This window comes from Nannobrachium achirus (genome assembly GCF_963921795.1).
Source record: "Nannobrachium achirus genome assembly, chromosome: 2".
Classification (NCBI taxonomy): domain Eukaryota; kingdom Metazoa; phylum Chordata; class Actinopteri; order Myctophiformes; family Myctophidae; genus Nannobrachium; species Nannobrachium achirus.
The window spans coordinates 50905762-50923020 of record NC_137811.1 but is presented as its reverse complement, the minus strand read 5'-3'; the positions used below and the strand labels follow the sequence as shown (position 1 = coordinate 50923020).

The window sequence follows — 17259 nt, the reverse complement described above, 5'->3', positions numbered from 1 at the left end:
ACGTAAATGAAAGATTTCCATAGGATAATTTCTTTCTTCGAGAATTGAGAATTTAAGGCAATTTTGATCTTGAACAGCCCGAGGGATATAATCTAAGCCAGGTTTAGTTGGCATAGAGTCTAAAGCATCTCCATTCAGAGAGTGGGATTAGAGAGTTTAGAGCTGCTATGTGCTGATCAGCCAGAGATGGAAGTCATTAGTGAGCATTGAAGAGTAAAGGTGGACATAGAAACTCCCTCCAGTTGGATATAGCAATTTCACAGAATATCGTCCACATTAAAGGACAACTTTAGTTTTTTACAACAAGGGTTCATATTTTAGATTCTAATTAGAGAAAAGAAAAGATGAGTGTTAAAATGTTTTCATTTACTACTTTCTATGGTTTTAGCGATTTTAGTATTTGATTTCAGTGGGTGGGGGCATGCGTACAAGTGTCTTTTTAGACACAATAAGCCGGCAATTTACTATTTACACCAGCCCCCATAAGTCACATCTGCCCAAGAAAGATTGCGGTGCATCTTGGGAATGGGCTTCATAATCAGAAGCCCCAACATGCAGGTTGGGGCTTGGGGGCATGCATGCAAATCAAAATAGTTAAAATTGCTAAAACTATAGAAAGAAGTAAATGAAAACATTTTAACACTTGTTTTCTCTAATGACTATCTAAAATATGAACCATTGTTGTAAAAAAACAAAGTTGTCCTTTAAGTCCAGAACTGCTACTGAGCTTTTGAGTGTGCTTTTTGTTGAGGTGAGAAGTTTGGTTGGAGTCTGATCATGAGAAAGTCAAACTGTATCAACCGATCCGAAAGGAACATGGGCATTATTTACCATTGGGAAAGATTTGGATGGAGCAAAAGTAGTATTGTAAATTGGTATTTTTGATATTACCAGTTTTCATCAACCTTGCATTGCGATTGGCGCTCTGTGTGCCAGTATCTCTACAATCTACTCTGTTCACCCTGCATATGCTGTAGCAACGTCAGCTGCCAGCTGTAGTTCTCTCTTCTTTTTTTCCACTTTCTAATCATGAAATTTTAATGAAACTGTGGTATGTAAGTGAATGGGATAATGTACAGTTACATAATGTGATCTATGACACTGGGCCTTCGTTTTTTTTTTTTTTTTTTTTGCCCACGACCACAGCACACTAGTGCCAATATCTCACGGCATAGCACTCCCTCTCGGCGTGTATTGGGCCTATTGCTTAACTGCAAGGTCAATAACTAATTTCCAGACCTCAACCCAGGTTTAATGTGGAATTGCTTAATTCTAAAAGTTTTCAAAGTTAGATGTGAAGATATTTTAAGGCATAGATTGCCATAGTGTCGCGTGGCCAGACTTTTGCCTCCCACGGTTTTCAAATGCTTCCGGTCATACATTCTGGAGCACGGAAGCTTTGATCATCATCAGCTTTAAGCACCATTCCCACCAGGCACAATAACTATAAAGATAACTATAACTACATCGTTTACCATTGTATTCTTTTTTTTATAGTTTGTGTGAACACTGCCATCCACTTGTCACTTGACTTAGAACGATTTTTAAAACTAAACCTTTATATCTATAGTGCTCATCCTTAACACGTTGAGTGCCACGACCCCGTTAAGACATCCACAGACCACTTCCACCATCTATACTATAATTTTGCGAATGTCTGAGTGAGTGAGTGAGTGAGTGTCTGTCTGTCTGTCTCAGCGTTTCTCCTCGGTGGCTGGAGCAATTGATCTGAAATCGCATCACCATTAGCATATGAACACACCTGACATAACTGTGAAGCCCGTTTGTCACTTTCACAAATCGTATGCTGTATATTAGCATTTTTATGGTGTATCTATATCTATTTAGCCTACAGTACCTTTTGTGACCACACATGTTAAGGGAGGGGCGCTGTTGTTCAGGCCATTAGCACAATCACACACAAACCCCCACACACACACACACGGGGGGGGAGGGGGGAGTGTGTGTGTGTGCAGGGGGGGGGGGGGGGGTTCTGGCCCTGTTACAGATGTTGTCCAAAAATCATGCAGATCGGTACACAGTATCTCTGTAGCCGTTAAATGGAACGGGTATTTCTTACATTGATGCTCCTACATATTTGCATGCAAGCACCAGTTAAAGTTACTTTCCATCCCTCATATACTGTGTGCACAGTGCACATCCCATAACCCACACACTGCACATCATTTCGGAGCTCATATCTTTGAACGGGTAAGGGCTAGTGGTAACAATGTAAACGGGTGCTGCGCCGGCTGCTATAGTGAGCAAAAAAACTACATATCCCATGATGCACCTCAAAAGCTGCTGTTGCTCGACTTCCACTTCCTCATTCACATCCATTATATCTGGCTGCGGTAAAATGGCTTTTTTCTGCTGCAGCTAAAATACATCTTTACACTTAACCTGTTCTTCACCACCCCTTAAGGCTTAGCCCAAACTTTGGCATCCAACAATCTTTTGGACAAAATTAAGACAGATTTGTTTTGGGTGTGATTATGAAAAGGTAATACCTTATAACACTTGAATTAATTGGAATCTACTGACAATCTAACATCTGTTATCTTAAAGTGAGTTTCATAAACTGCTGGCGTAGCTTTTGTTGCTGCTGTTTTTCTGCTTGGCTACAAGTTAGAGGTTTCATAAAACACTGAGGCACAGTCTCAGTAGTCTGATAAAAGAGGCATTTCCTTTGCTGGTGGGAGTAGCTGCACTGCTCTGAATAAATAAATAGCTAGTCAGTGCTGTGCTACCCTGCTCGCTTTGCTTCCCACTGTCATCACTGATCCAAATTCAAATCTGAATTAAGCAGTTCCTTCGCTGCACAATTATATTTTGGCGTAATGCTTTGGTTTTCCAACACAAACCTTTTTAAGTTAACTGGCCATAATGATGTCCCTATCTTAATAATCTTAGAGATACAGGCGTTAAAGCAATATTGGGAGAGTTTGACTGTTAAGTGGTTGTGTACGTGTTGCTCCTTACCTTGATATAAGTCCATATATTGCTGCTCACTTCTACTAGTAGCTTTGGTGGTTGCTGTGTGGGGGGGGGAAAACGAATTCATTCACTTGTACAGTATTTCTTTTGTAAACTGAATCCAAAAACCTACACTTCTAATTACAATATGAAGCATGTACAAATGAAGCGAAAGGCTATTTAAAAAGGAGTCTTTGATACTGTAGCATTTTGATGTTTGAGTGCTCTATTTTCTTATTGAATGCAAAAGTGGATCTGTCCAGGATCAAGCCAACTTTGCTAAAAATCAATTGATCGAATTCTGATGAAGCCGACTTTGAAGTTGACTAAAATACTGTACGTTACAACATGCAAGATAGGTCGGTGGGTGATAGTCTTTTTTGCTAGTTCTAACCAGAGGAAGATTATGTATTGCCTAATTGTATAGTTGCCTATATATGCATATATGTGTGGTTGTAGGTTTTGAAAGTGTAGCATGCTTGGGCTTGCTTTAGTGTTCACAGGCTTATATCCCAACAGCATAGATAACTTACAGATTTTATTGTGGTCAGGTGTCCATGACATTGACCATGTTGATCAATCATTGATTAAGCCTATCTTGAATTATTTCTAATATCCAAGCAAGGCTATTTCTTATCACCTGTTTCTGCTCTGTTACGCACTAGTTACAACTATCTGTCTCTGCTGTCTGTGTGACAGCATGTTTGCAGTGTCAGGTCAGCTGAACTGTCTGACCTCTCTCTTTCGCCCCCTCTCTCTTTCTGTCCCTCTCTCTCTCTCTCTCTGACACAGAGGCTTACACAGTCACACACCCAGGTCAAAAGGCAGTCAATGGATGGCTGTATGTACGTGTGTGTGTGCGTGCGCACGCACTCCACTTTGTTTATGCTCCCTTTCAGTGTGTCTCATTGAATTGGACATGAAGGATAAGCTAATGCTGTTGTGACTGCGACCGATGCTTCACTCTCTGACAACAGTCCACTGTCATGTCAGTCCTCTGCACCCTTATGATATGATACAGCGGAAGATTCACTTAGTCATCTGTTTCTTCCACTTTTCCAATGTACACAGACCCATCTCTGTTGGCTAAACTCAAGAAGGTCTCCCAGGAACATTTTGTAGCCAGCCAGATGTTGCAAACTTCAGTCTTAATCAAAGGCCAAAGGCAGGCCTAACCACGGTGCTTGTAACACAAACCCTAAGATTATGTTGTTCCTCTGGTTCACTTATTTTCTTTTGCTGCTAGACTAATTACCACCCTGCCTAAAAGGGTTTTATTTGTGTGCGTTTCAACGGAGAGTTTTATTGTCATGTAGTCTGAATGGTCACTTTCAGAGGCCTCCCCATACCACGCCACGGCAAGAAAAAATGTGTGAGGGAAGCGACGTGCAATTACTTGAAATTACTCATGCTACAGAAAGCACAAGAGGGCTGGAGACACTGGCCTGATGTTGTTTTGACAAGTGGATTATGCTTGTAATAATAGTAGATTGGTGTTGGTAATGCAGACTGCTAGCACACGCTGTTCTGTGGTCTGTGCCTCATGTACTGTAAGTTTCAGGACTGTACACAGTGTTCTGAGAGCTTGCAGGGCGGGATGGGACTGGAGCTCTCTCTCTCTCTCTCTCTCTCTCTCTCTCTCTCTCTCTCTCTCTCTCTCATTCTTTCTTTCCCCACATATTTGCTGTCCCTCCTTTTCCTCTCTCTACCGTACCGACCCTGTGCATTTCCTTCCTTCCGTTACATTTGCCTTGCCGTCTCCGTCGGCCTAACTGTCTCTTCCTCGCTTAACGCACCCCGCCACGCAGAAGAACAGCCAGGCGCTGCTGTCTTTCTTATGGTGTTTTATCTGCGAAGAAGCCCCTGCTTGCTCCTCCACTCTTTCCTCCTCCTGTGGTTCAGAAGCCACAAAAACGCGGCTTTTAAAGTTTGGGTTTCCCAGAGGACGATCAGGACACATTGTTCCTCTTCCCCACATATTGAGGCTGTGTTGTAACAAAGGGGCTCAGGTTAAGGTTTTGTTTCTCTTAAATGTTGGTTTTCGTCGCCTACCCACACCCACCTCCTATTGGCGGCAGGATGAGGAAGTCCTGTGAAACCTAGAACTGTTTTGGCGTGCTGGGCTTTCAGGACCGTAGCGTCGTCTCATATTTAGCCGGCGTGGTAACAAAAGGCCCTGGTTAAGTTGGTTTCTCAGAACGTTGCCTCTCAGAATGTAACCCTCCCTCAGTCCCCTCCCTGTGGCTTGTGCGGTGAGCGCAGCATTGCTCTGTTTTGGGGCGGGAGGAGCTCCCAAATGAAAATTTCACTCTCTAGGCCCTGCGACCCAGGCTTATTTAAGACAGCCTAGTATAGTTTCTTCATGCAACGCACCATTCCTTGCCCTTTTGCTAATGGGGTTGAATAGAGTGAGGGTTACATGGGTTTTTTAGAACTTTGCCTCTCTGAACGTAACTTTAGCTCGGTCCCCTCCCTTGTGGCTTGTTATGTGAATTATACAGGCCTGGTTTGTTGGCTTTTCTGAGCACACCATTCCTTACACTCTTACATGTGGTTAATGGCATTGCCACTTGCCAGGGTGTCTTTGAGGCTTCAGTTTTCATTCACTCTTAACAGCTTGTTCATTCAACAGTTTGACGCTGTATCAAAGTGGACGGTTTGTCTGGCTTCAGTCTATTCGAGTTAAGAACCTCATCCCTTGCCTATTACATTAGTGCTTTAACGAAGGGGTTGCTTAAGTTTGGTTTATATATTTTTAATGTTATTAGGAACCTAGCCTAACCTAGGTTAGAAAGAGATGGTTAGGTTAGGTTTCCTTCAGCACTTCTCTATGGATGTTGTAAAACACCATTGTCCCTCACTGTGATTCTTCGGTTTGTTATTATGTCTTTGGTTTTAACTTTTGTTCCAAGCACCTCGTCGTCCCCCTGGTACGCGGTCAATGGTTCATTAAGGCCCCAGCTACACGGAGCTGGATTGTTGCTGGATTGTTGATATCTAGACACTTTTTTGTGCTGTTGGGGCATGTAGCCACACGAAGCTGGATAGTTTGGCAGTGAATCTGGATAGTTTTCAATCCGGATAAATAAGTGGAGACACTGAAAACTATCCGCTTCACTGGATCCGTGTAGTCAAGATAGGCGGATAGTTCTGAAGACAATGACATCACCGTAATCTTCGCGCATGCCCATTGATTCTTTTGGCATTCGCTGTAGTGTTCTTCCAGAACAGAAGATGGCAGCAATGCACCAAAAAGATGGGTGCCAACCGTCCTCAAAAAAGAAGCTCTTGTCAGTGAGCATGCGCCAACAACAGCAGCAACAACTTCAAAACAAATAACCTCGCGTTTTGAAGAGTTTATTAGAAGTTTGCATAGGAAAAAGGTACAGTTTCATGACGGTACAGTTCACTGGTACAAGGTCAACTAAGGAGATCCTAGAAAAGCACTTGGCTTATTTCCAACCATCATCAGGCAGAACGTCACAACAACGCAGAGTCGCCGCCGACTCATCATCATCATCATCACAACAAACATGACGCCTTCCAAGCTTTTTACTTTTTTCCTTTCCCTTCTGGGACTTTTGGGAGTGCTCCAAATTAACATGGCACTGCTGCACCAACTCCACCACTTCAATGGGACGAGAAGGCGTATGATGCGCACCATATTGCTGAACACCGGTCCACAGCGTCCGCGGTTCAAAGCCCGCAAGCGGCGGCAGTTTTGGGTCAGACCTGGTCGAACCAGCCTCTGGTGGGACAATTTCGTGGCAGGGTTAGTGGTTGAGGAGGAGTGGAAGGAAAACTTCCGCATGTCGAAACCATCACTCGTTGCTTTGGCAGAGTGTCTCCGTCCTTACATCGAAGGTAGGCTATGCCTTACACACAGTAGGCCTATGTCTCTGTATGTTTTCACTATTGTTTGTATTTCTTTAGCTGATAAAGTCTGTATATGGGTCTTCCCCATGCTAGCTTGCAGTGGATATTTGTTGTCTCAATGCCATATTTGCCACGGACAAATGAAACTCATAAATAGCTAGTACTGAATGACCATAACAGGTATATATCACTCTGAGAGTGTACAAATGCAACCAAAAAGGGTAAATTTTGTTCCATTTATACCCCCATAACTGTCTCAGAGTGACTCTCAGAGTTATGGGGGTACAAATGAAACCAAATGGACCCCCATAACTCTTGCGTGTACAAATGGGTATTTGTACCCCCATAACTAGGGGTCTATTTGGTTCCATTTGTACCCCCATAACTATGGATAAAGTTATGGGGGTACAAATGGAACCAAATCCATTTGGAGGGTCCGTTTGGTTCCATAGAGTTATGGGGGTACAAATGGAACCTATTTGTACACTCTCAAGAGTTATGGGGGTCTTTGCAAATAAAACATTTGAGAACCACTAGTTATAGATAGATACCTTTATTATCCCAAGGGGGAAAATGTGTTGCTCAGAGGCAGCACAGCAGTATAATGTTATTTACAAAGTTACAGAGAAGTATGAAAAAGAAAACAACAAGAACAGAGTACAGTAAGTACAGTAAGAGCAAGGTACAACAGGAAAGGGAACGAATAATATATATAGTATATACATAGTGTCTTAAAGCATAAACTATCAAAATAATACAGTGCCCAAATCAAAGTGACCATAACAGTCAATACTAAAAAACTAACACAACCTAATAGTGCAAAAAACTAGCAACTAGCAAAATAGAATAAAAATAAACAAGAAAAGGTGATGCATGGGATTCCTAATATGCCATAGTGTCATACATGCACACGTGTGTATGGAAATATTGATGACCCCTGCTGTATAGCACTTTGTTTGTTTTTAAAATGTGTTTTATAAATAAATGTGATTTGATTTTGATTTGAAGGGGAAACAACGGTGATGAGAGCTCCAGTGGACGTGTTGAAGAAGGTGGCCTGTACCTTGTACTACCTGAGTGACCAAGGGAGGCAGCGGAAGACGGCAAACTCCTTTGGCTTGTCGAAACAGTGCGTCTCCAACATCGTGAGGGAGGTCTGTACAGCCATAACTGTCCATCTAGGCCCCCAGTACATCAGGCTGCCCTTCACAGAACCTGAAGCTGAAGAACTCGTTAGCCAGTTTCAACATGCCCATGGTATACCACAGTGCTTGGGAGCAGTTGATGGCACACACATCGAGATCAGACAGCCCATGGAAAACTCTGTGGAATATATCAACAGAAAAGGGAGATACACCCTCAACGTACAAGGCACGTGTAATTATAATTTCCAGTTTATGGATGTGGTTGTCAAATGGCCTGGGAGCGTTCACGATGCTCGTGTGTTTGCGAATTCAAAATTAAATTATTATTTCAAGACTGGTCGCATCCCTGCCCTGAAAAAGAGGATTGTGGAGGAGGAAGACCCCATCCCTATATTCCTACTTGGGGACCCGGCCTACCCATTAATGCCTTTCCTCATGAAGGAATATGCCAGCGGTGGGTGCAACCCTCAACAACAGTACTTTGGCATGTGTCTTTGCAGCGGACGAATGGTCATTGAATGTGCTTTTGGGCGATTGAAGGCCAGGTTTGGAGCGCTTCAGAAGAAACTGGACATCAACCTGAATGACCTCCCTTACGTCATCTATGCTTGTTTTGTTCTCCATAACTATTGTGAGGTCTGCAAGGAGACCATTGATGACCACAGTGTGACGTTAGCTCGCGAATCTGACAGTGCATTCCAGCCTCCCATGCAGAACAACCAGTACAGAACAGACTGCAATGAGGCTGAGGGAAAGAGGGTCAGGAGGGTCTTGACAAAATACCTTGATCCTTAAAACCTTTATTTTTATTTATTTTTATTTTTTTTTTCATTTCATTTTTTCAATATAAATGTTATTATTTACTTTGTAAGCACAACACATCTCTTCTGGGATGGCAACTGGCCCCTGGCAACAAACTTATTTCAGATGGATTATGGCCAAATTATAATAATTTTGGGGGTCCTTTACATGAAAAGGTTTGAGAACCACTGAAGGCTGTAGGAACAGCCTTTTTTTTTTTTTTTTTTTTTTACTATTACTACTTCTTTACTACTTCTTCTGAGGAGCCGAATCAAACAAAAAGGAATGCCTCAGCTCCTACTGTACTTTACAAGTGTTTATCAGGGTGTGAGGTCCCACTATTTTTTACTATTACTACTTACTTATTATTACTACTTACTATTACTACTTACTACTACTTACTACTTAATATTACTACTTTTACTATTACTACTTAATGCACACTAATGTGTGCATTGCAAGAATGTTTTCTCACTCAACAGTAAACAAACCAACATAAAATTTAAGTGTATAGAGGGTATCTGCACATTTCTTAAGTAACAATTTAAGGACTTTTTAATCCCTCTAAAATGACAAATTAAAATTGTCTAAAATTAGAGGCAGAAGTTGTGAAAATAGCCGATCTACATGCTCACAACGCCTTCTTCTGAGGAGCCGAATCAAACAAAATGGAATGCCTCAGCTCCTACTGTACTTTACAAGTGTTTATCAGGGTGTGAGGTCCTACTATTTTTTACTATTACTACTTACTTATTATTACTACTTACTATTACTACTTACTACTACTTACTACTTAATATTACTACTTTTACTATTACTACTTAACTCACTCCCTGCTAAACGTCCTCAGAACGTCTTTTCCCCTGGGGATGTCGGTGCCAGACGTCTTCTGGACGTCTTTTACTGTACATACTGTACACAAAAGATCTCAGCCTTATCCAGCCTCTCACAACATATGATACACTTCCTCAAAGTCTGACAGTGTTTTTTACAACATTAAACAAAAGTGCACAGCCTCACATGAAATTAAACATCATTAAATTGTCCAAAAAGAAAAACCTCTTCTCAGAAACCTGAAACCAATTATACAATGAGAGCGAGATGGGTAACCAGAAAGCCGTGGCTTGTGTGTGGGCGTGCTAGTGTGTGTGTGTGTGTGTGTGTGTGTGTGTGTGTGTGTGTGTGTGTGTGTGTGTGCCAGCCAATCAGCTGGGTGGTCCGCTGTCTGTTTCAGTACAACATTCAAAACCTCTCTCTACCCTTCTCAGACAAAAAAAAAGTAACAACAACACACAGACAGATCGCTGTATAAATGGTTGTAAAACATTGCCGATATGTTCACACAACTAACACAGCACGTCGAAGTGAAAAACTATCGTGATGTCCCCACACACACACACACACACACACACACACACACACACTATAGCAATCCAGCAAGCAGATACCAGTCCGCTTTCTGTTTCAGACAGTACAACATCATTTCAATTCAGTGCCAAAAGTAACAACAACAACAACAACAACAACAACACAGACAGATCGCTGTATAAATGGTTGTAAAACATAGCCTTACCTGATAGTTTATAATCCATAAACCCTGAAACATGACGGTCGCTCAAACAGACCGTTAGCGATCGGTTTCTCCTCTTTTTTTTCTCCCTGCAGGCATGCTTGGCCATGGCCAGAGCAGTATAATCAGAGAGTGGTGTCACCGCGGGGTCAGAAACAGCGCTGGTCACGTGGTTCATTGTCACTTTACACCTCATAGACTTCAATGCATTTTGTAAACTTCCGGTTCGCCGTTTGTCACTATACGCCAATAGATGTGTGCGTAGAAGACCTGGCCCCATGAAGTGAACGGGAGTGACGCAACTCTAGGGCTCTGGCCATGGCGTGAACGAGTTTGATTCAGCTCACTTGAACAATCCTCCTAAACCTTCCATCTTCAATGCACAATCGGGTGCCGATTATGTTCACACAACTGATCGACGCGTCGCCGACCCTGCTGTCCAGGCGGCTCCAGAAGCGCAGCGCCCAAGAAGAAGCCAGCGCCCTGTGGCACCCGCGGCTGCTGCAGTGGAGAGTGGAGACCGATGGCAGCGACTCCAGGTCTTAGACGCAGCCTGAGAGTCACTGCGTTCAGGGATCTGGCTGAAAGTTCCTACGACTCGGAAGAGACGGACCACGGCGACATGGAGCCGTAGGGATGCTGCCAACACCAGTGGTACGAAGCATTTTATTTGTATTTGTATCGTGTTTGAGTCTCTCTCTCTCTCTGTACTGTGTGATCGCTGTGTTCTGCATACGGAGTGAGTGCATCTCTCCCAGTGGCGTCAGTTCAGAACAAGCTAAAGTATGGCAACATGACTGGTGTCTTGCACGCGCGCGTGCAGGGCACGCGTGCAAGACACCAGTCATGTTGCCATACCTTAGCAACAGGCACGATGAAAAGTAGAGCCTACATTTTTATTATTTACCTCTGTAGCCAAGGTATGGCAGCTGCATACCCCTGCCATACCCACTCTGATCTGCGCGCAATGAGCCCAAACACGTTGGCAAACAACGCCAGGCCTTTCCCAACGGATCTGTGCTCCTCGTTGTGTTGCCTAGTTGAGGTTGCGTGTGCGCGCGCGCTCGTTGCTCTAGAATAAAATACAAATGTTCATTTTGTGTAAATCATGACTTTGGTAAATCAGAAGGGGGGAACAGCATTTGTATCGTGTTTCAGTCTCTCTCTCTCTCTCTGTACTGTATATGATCGCTGTGTTCTGCATACGGAGTGAGTGCATCTCTCCCAGTGGCGTCAGTTCAGAACAAGCTAAAGTATGGCAACATGACTGGTGTCTTGCACGCGCGCGTGCAGGGCACGCGTGCAAGACACCAGTCATGTTGCCATACCTTAGCAACAGGCACGATGAAAAGTAGAGCCTACATTTTTATTATTTACCTCTGTAGCCAAGGTATGGCAGCTGCATACCCCTGCCATACCCACTCTGATCTGCGCGCAATGAGCCCAAACATTGTGGCATTTGTATAGTTACATGGCTTTTGGAACGAATGGCAGCATTGTTTTTCCTCATGTATTGATTGATTGAAGACTTTATTAGAAGTTTGCATAGGAAAAGGTACAGTTTCATGACGGTACAGTTCACTGGTACAAGGTCTACTAAAAGGTTATCCATGAAAAGACTAAGCTTATTTCCACTGGAAACCATTGAAGTATCTCATATAACATTGAATGACAGACAAATAGAACACAGTACTATGCAGTAGATATGTAAAGAAAAACAAAAAAGAAAACAGTAAGTCTGAACAAACAGTATATACAATGTATGCCCACATGTATTGTGGATCTTTCTCTAGAGAGAGATTGAGCGAGAGCGCCACTGTGTGGGTGTGCACGCATGTTGCAGTTTAGTTTTGTACTAAATCTGTGTGCTTTGTTTCTTTGTGATCAATCTAGACACTTGAGTGTGAGGAGCCAGGTCCATCTGCAGGTGACAGCGAATCATTGGTTGGCTTTAGTCAAGGTACGGTTATTTTTGTTACAGATGGCCTACATTTATTGTATCTGTGTTCAATGCTTTTATCCATCTAAAAATCCAAACATCCACATAGCAACTGTAAAAGTCTTCATTCATTCTAAGTGTCAAAATGCATACATTGAGACATGATGGGGATGGAAACAATGTAGGCCTACTGATTTTGTGCACAATATTACCTTGCAAAAACTATAACTAGCCTATTTTTTATATTGTGTTTTTCAGCTTCTGAGCCAGTGGATTCACTGCCCAGCTCTTCTGTTCCTGACATTTTTATTTTATTTCATTTGAAACCCTCAGCGAACGTGAGAACTGAACTTTTTATTCTTTGTCATTTACTTGAAGCACTTATTTTTCCCTTTTGTTTGAAAACACTGTAAATATCTTCTGCATCACTGAAGCCAAAAATAAAAGGCAGAAAGGAGTTCTGATCGAGAGTCTACTTTACTAAAACATGTATTCAGTTTGTTCCTAGAGGTGTTTTGGGTGATACATGGCCAATTTTCTAAACAACAGAACATGTTTGAAACATCTGGATGGGAGCACTGGAAAGAAGGCGACTTCATCTTTCCAGAGAGGTATAGTTTATATAGTATTCATAGCTCCTTCATATTTATTCAATTTTCCCCCCAAAAAAAACTCTTCTCAGAAGCCGTTTTTTCGCCATACCATACCCTATACTTTTCCACCTTACGAGATCAGCAAACATGTTTGAAACGTATGGTTTAGAGCGTTGGAAAGAGCACGAATTTGCCTTTCCAGCAAGGTATAGTTTATAATAGCAATCATATTTTATTCATAAGTTATTCCATTTTCAAAACTAAAACATGCTTTTACTCAAAATGTCTTCTCAGCAGCCTGTGAAGACCCCATACCATGCCCTTACTTTTCCACTTTCTGAGATAAGCGAACATGTTTGAAACATATAGTTTGGACCACTGGAAAGCACACGAATAGGCCTTTCCAATAGGCCTTTGTTTTGTTATTTTATGCCTCAACATCAATGCGCAATTGTCCCTCCAAGATGAGTGAAATCGTCAGAAATCCTTGGCAGTTCTATTGCACAGGCAAGTTGAACTTGGCAGAGAATGAGTTAATGCACACTAATGTGTGCATTGCAAGAATGTTTTCTCACTCAACAGTAAACAAACCAACATAAAATTTAAGTGTATAGAGGGTATCTGCACATTTCTTAAGTAACAATTTAAGGACTTTTTAATCCCTCTAAAATGACAAATTAAAATTGTCTAAAATTAGAGGCAGAAGTTGTGAAAATAGCCGATCTACATGCTCACAACGCCTCGCAACACGAGACGTTGTGAGCATGCAGATCTGCTATTTTCACAATAGAAACGGTGGTATAAAATATGTAATGCCTCAACTCTTAGTGTTCATCACGGTGGGGGGGTCCCTGGTTAAAATATGATTATTTTGGGGGTTGCGAGCCGAATCAAACAAAATGGAATGCCTCAGCTCCTACTGTACATTACAAGTGTTGTGCTGAATGTTATGATACATGTCCGTTTTTTCTTTTCTGATGTTTTCACACAGATGTGAAAGTATTGTAATGCTACACTATAATATACATTTTTCCTTGTAACTTCTCTGAACAGTTTTTCCAAGGCAACTTATTTGTGATTGAAACAAAATAAAGTAAATTTGGCATTGAAAACCCTTTTTTTATTTGTGTGTACAGACTGTCAACTGTTGTGGTAATAGCAATGCAACAAAACTAAACAGGCATTTAGTGCAAAATGACTTATAACAGTCTCACTCTCCATCCACATGGGATAGGCTATGTAAACAGTACATTTTACTTTAACACTATATATTCAATGCAGTCTTTGTTCAACGCAAGTGCAACTGAACGCAAGTGCAACTGAAGTTTTATTCCAAAGAACTGTAAACATCCACATAGGATATGTATACACTATACAATCAATGTGGTATTATGTGCAACAAATATGCCAAAACCATTACAAAGTATGCCTCCAGAGCAATATTATCTAAAATAACAAATGGCCTAAAATGAAGGCTTAACAAAAACATTAGGCTGCAACAAAAAACTGAAATGTAACGGAAACTGTTATTTTTTACAAATTTTCAAATTGGTCATTCTGGTCATCTTGGAACAGAGCCTGCCTGTAGGAAAACGGAGTAGGATGTTGGGTGCTATTTGGCTGAGGAGGTGACACGCTGTGTGATCGTGATGGGTTAGGGGATGGTGTGTTGGAAATGAACGGATCAGGATGTTGTGGTGTGTTTGACTGAGGAGGTGACACGCTGTGTGATCGTGATGGTGTGTTGAAAATGAACGGATCAGGATGTTGTGGTGTGTTTGACTGAGGAGGTGACACGCTGTGTGATCGTGATGGTGTGTTGAAAATGAACGGATCAGGATGTTGTGGTGTGTTTGGCTGTGGAGGTGACATGTTGTGTGATCGTGATGGGTTATGGGATGGTGGGGTGAAAATGAACGGATCGGGATGTTGTGGTGTGTTATTTGGCTGTGGAGGTGAGATGTGTGATGGGTTATGTAGGTATGGAGGGTAAGGGTTATGCATGTGCATGTAAGTGCCACTTTGAGGTTGTGCGTAATATGGATGCTGAGTAGGCAGGGGCATCATTTGGGTCAAAAGATGAATTCCACCAGTGATTGCGGATGTGAGCTGTGCAATGTTGGAGGTTATTTTGTTGAGATTCTCTGTGTTTTGTGTTTCTGCTTTTTCCATGAGTTTCAGCATGCTCCTCTTCACCTCTAGGTCTTCTTGGGCAGCGTTCTCCAATGGAACCCTTCTCTTGAGTTTGTCGTATCTGTAGCCCTTAAGTTTGTCCTTGAATAGAAGAATAAAATACTTTAGTTACATGGAAAATAAATTTCAAAACAAGCAGATAGAACTGTAATAGTCTATAACTGTATATCCTATGTCTGTAAAAACAACCAACAAAGAGCAAAATGCAATAGCATATTGTATTCCATATTTTAGAATATATATGTTTTAATCAACCAATAAAGGATAGGTGGGCACTAGTGACATCTGGGCACCTTGATGCCTATTTTGTCCAAAATGTTAAAAAATATATATTTTAAAAATGATCTTAAGTAATGTAAAGTATACATGATGTGAACATTCACAGTACATCATTATCAGACTTAACTTTAACCTTCAAATTCTTGTTTATGCGCCAAAATGACTGGATATACTTTTTTTTTTCTTTTAGCAATTGTAGAAATATTAGACCGTATTGTCGAAATGTTTCAGCATGTTCTAATCAGATATACTTTACATACAATAGTAAAGTAGAGTAAATCATTATAGTAATTCGGTATTAGGACCACAAACATACTTGAAGTAGGTTCCTTCGGTCCTTCACGGTCGAGGCAGACACTCCTGGAGTGTCTGCAGCAGACCCATTTCCATCACTAGACGTGCCAGCAGTAGACCCATCTCCATCAATAGACGTGCCATCCGTAACGTGTCCTGTATCAGGAGGACCCTCGCTGGCAGATGATCCGTCGGTCTGGTCCACGTCAATGTCTGAAGACTCGATGCCAGAAGATATTGAACATGTAGCTGGAGAGCCACCCCAAAGCAGCGCACAGAGCTCGTAGTACAGCATCACCACTCTACCGTGTCCACTTCGGCGCCCGTTGTCAACGGCTTCGCGGTACTTTGATCTGATGTTCTTGAGCTTGGTCGATATTATTGACTTGATCGCCATTATTGACTTGGTCAACATGTCCTGTGAATGAGGAAAGTCTTTCCCAACCTTTTTAGCTTCCTCTGGATCAGGATACTGTTCCCGAAACTCTTCTGTGATGTCGTTATATTTTGTGTAACACGAATCCCAGTCAACACTCTCTTGTGCTCTCATGGCCTTGTATTGTACGGCGATATTAAGCAGCAACTCAACCTCATCGTCGGTCCATATAAAAATTTTATCACTTTTTTCACTTTTATCTTTTTTCTTCTTGCTCTCCATGACTTCACTCACGTGTTTTCAGTAGCTGTTTGTTTTTGTTTTTGATTCACTGCCGGGCTTCCGGCTTAGTACTGCGCATGCTGAGATGCTGAGCCTATTCTTCTATGGTAGAGCACTCTGGGTATTACTTATCCCTTACCACCACGGCGCCACCTACTGGCCTGGCATGCTTGTTGGAGCCTATAATTATAGACCTCCCTCCATGCCTCCCTCTAGTGGAGGTCTGGGGACTCATATTTTAGACCTAGATATCCAGCTCCGTGTGGACCTAGATAGTTTTCTATCTGGATATCAACAATCTATCTGGATATCAACCATCCAGCTCCGTGTAGCCGGGGCCTAAGATTGTTCCTGTGTTTTATTTTCTTGCTAAAACAATCCAGAATCTATCCCACTGTTCCAACAGATGGGTTGGTTAGTCAGTCTCAGTAGTTTCATCCTGTGCGCTCTTTATTTGTTGACGTTGTGAAGAATCACTACAGTTTCTGTTGGCTTTTGCTTTAATTTTTTGTTCCGAGTACCTCATTCCTTCACTCTCTGGTGGTTAATGTCGGTTGGTTTGATTGGCTTGGGTTTCATTCTAAGCAACCAGTTTTTCTTTCATTCTTTTTTTCTTTTTTAATGTGGTTGAGGTCGGTTGGGTTGGGCTCGCCTCCCTCCCCTGGTTCTGACTCAACCCCTCCCCTGTGGCCACTGTGGTGAAGGAGAGGCAGGTTTAGGTGGGTTTACATTTCAGCTCTTGACTCGACACAGCCACCCTAATCCAGATGAATAAACAGCACAGGATTACCAAGGCTGGGTTGTTTTGGGAGAGGCTGGGTTAAACTGGACCGGACCGGACTGGTTTAAATGCTTATTATATCCCAGCAGTTTTTCTTTTTCAAGTATTTTGTTAGTCTTGCAGGTTTAATGTTTCTGACTTGCAACTCGTTTCC

At 42.1% G+C, this 17259-nt stretch overlaps 2 protein-coding genes across 3 annotated transcripts in view; one reads left to right on the top strand and one right to left on the bottom strand.

The window, feature by feature from the left end:
• LOC308302501 (low-density lipoprotein receptor class A domain-containing protein 4-like) overlaps positions 1-17259 on the top strand; it is a gene marked incomplete at both ends in the record, with an annotated part of 204491 nt that overhangs the window by 181747 nt on the left and 5485 nt on the right. The window lies entirely within an intron of this gene.
• Positions 14434-16374, bottom strand: LOC308308129 (uncharacterized protein; the record flags this gene model as incomplete). The annotated part of the gene is made up of 2 exons (XM_080753496.1): positions 15689-16374; positions 14434-15174 (listed from the first exon to the last, which is right to left on the bottom strand). The coding sequence occupies exons 1-2, from the start codon at positions 16322-16324 to the stop codon at positions 14434-14436; spliced, it is 1377 nt and encodes a 458-aa protein (XP_080609622.1). The 5' UTR covers positions 16325-16374.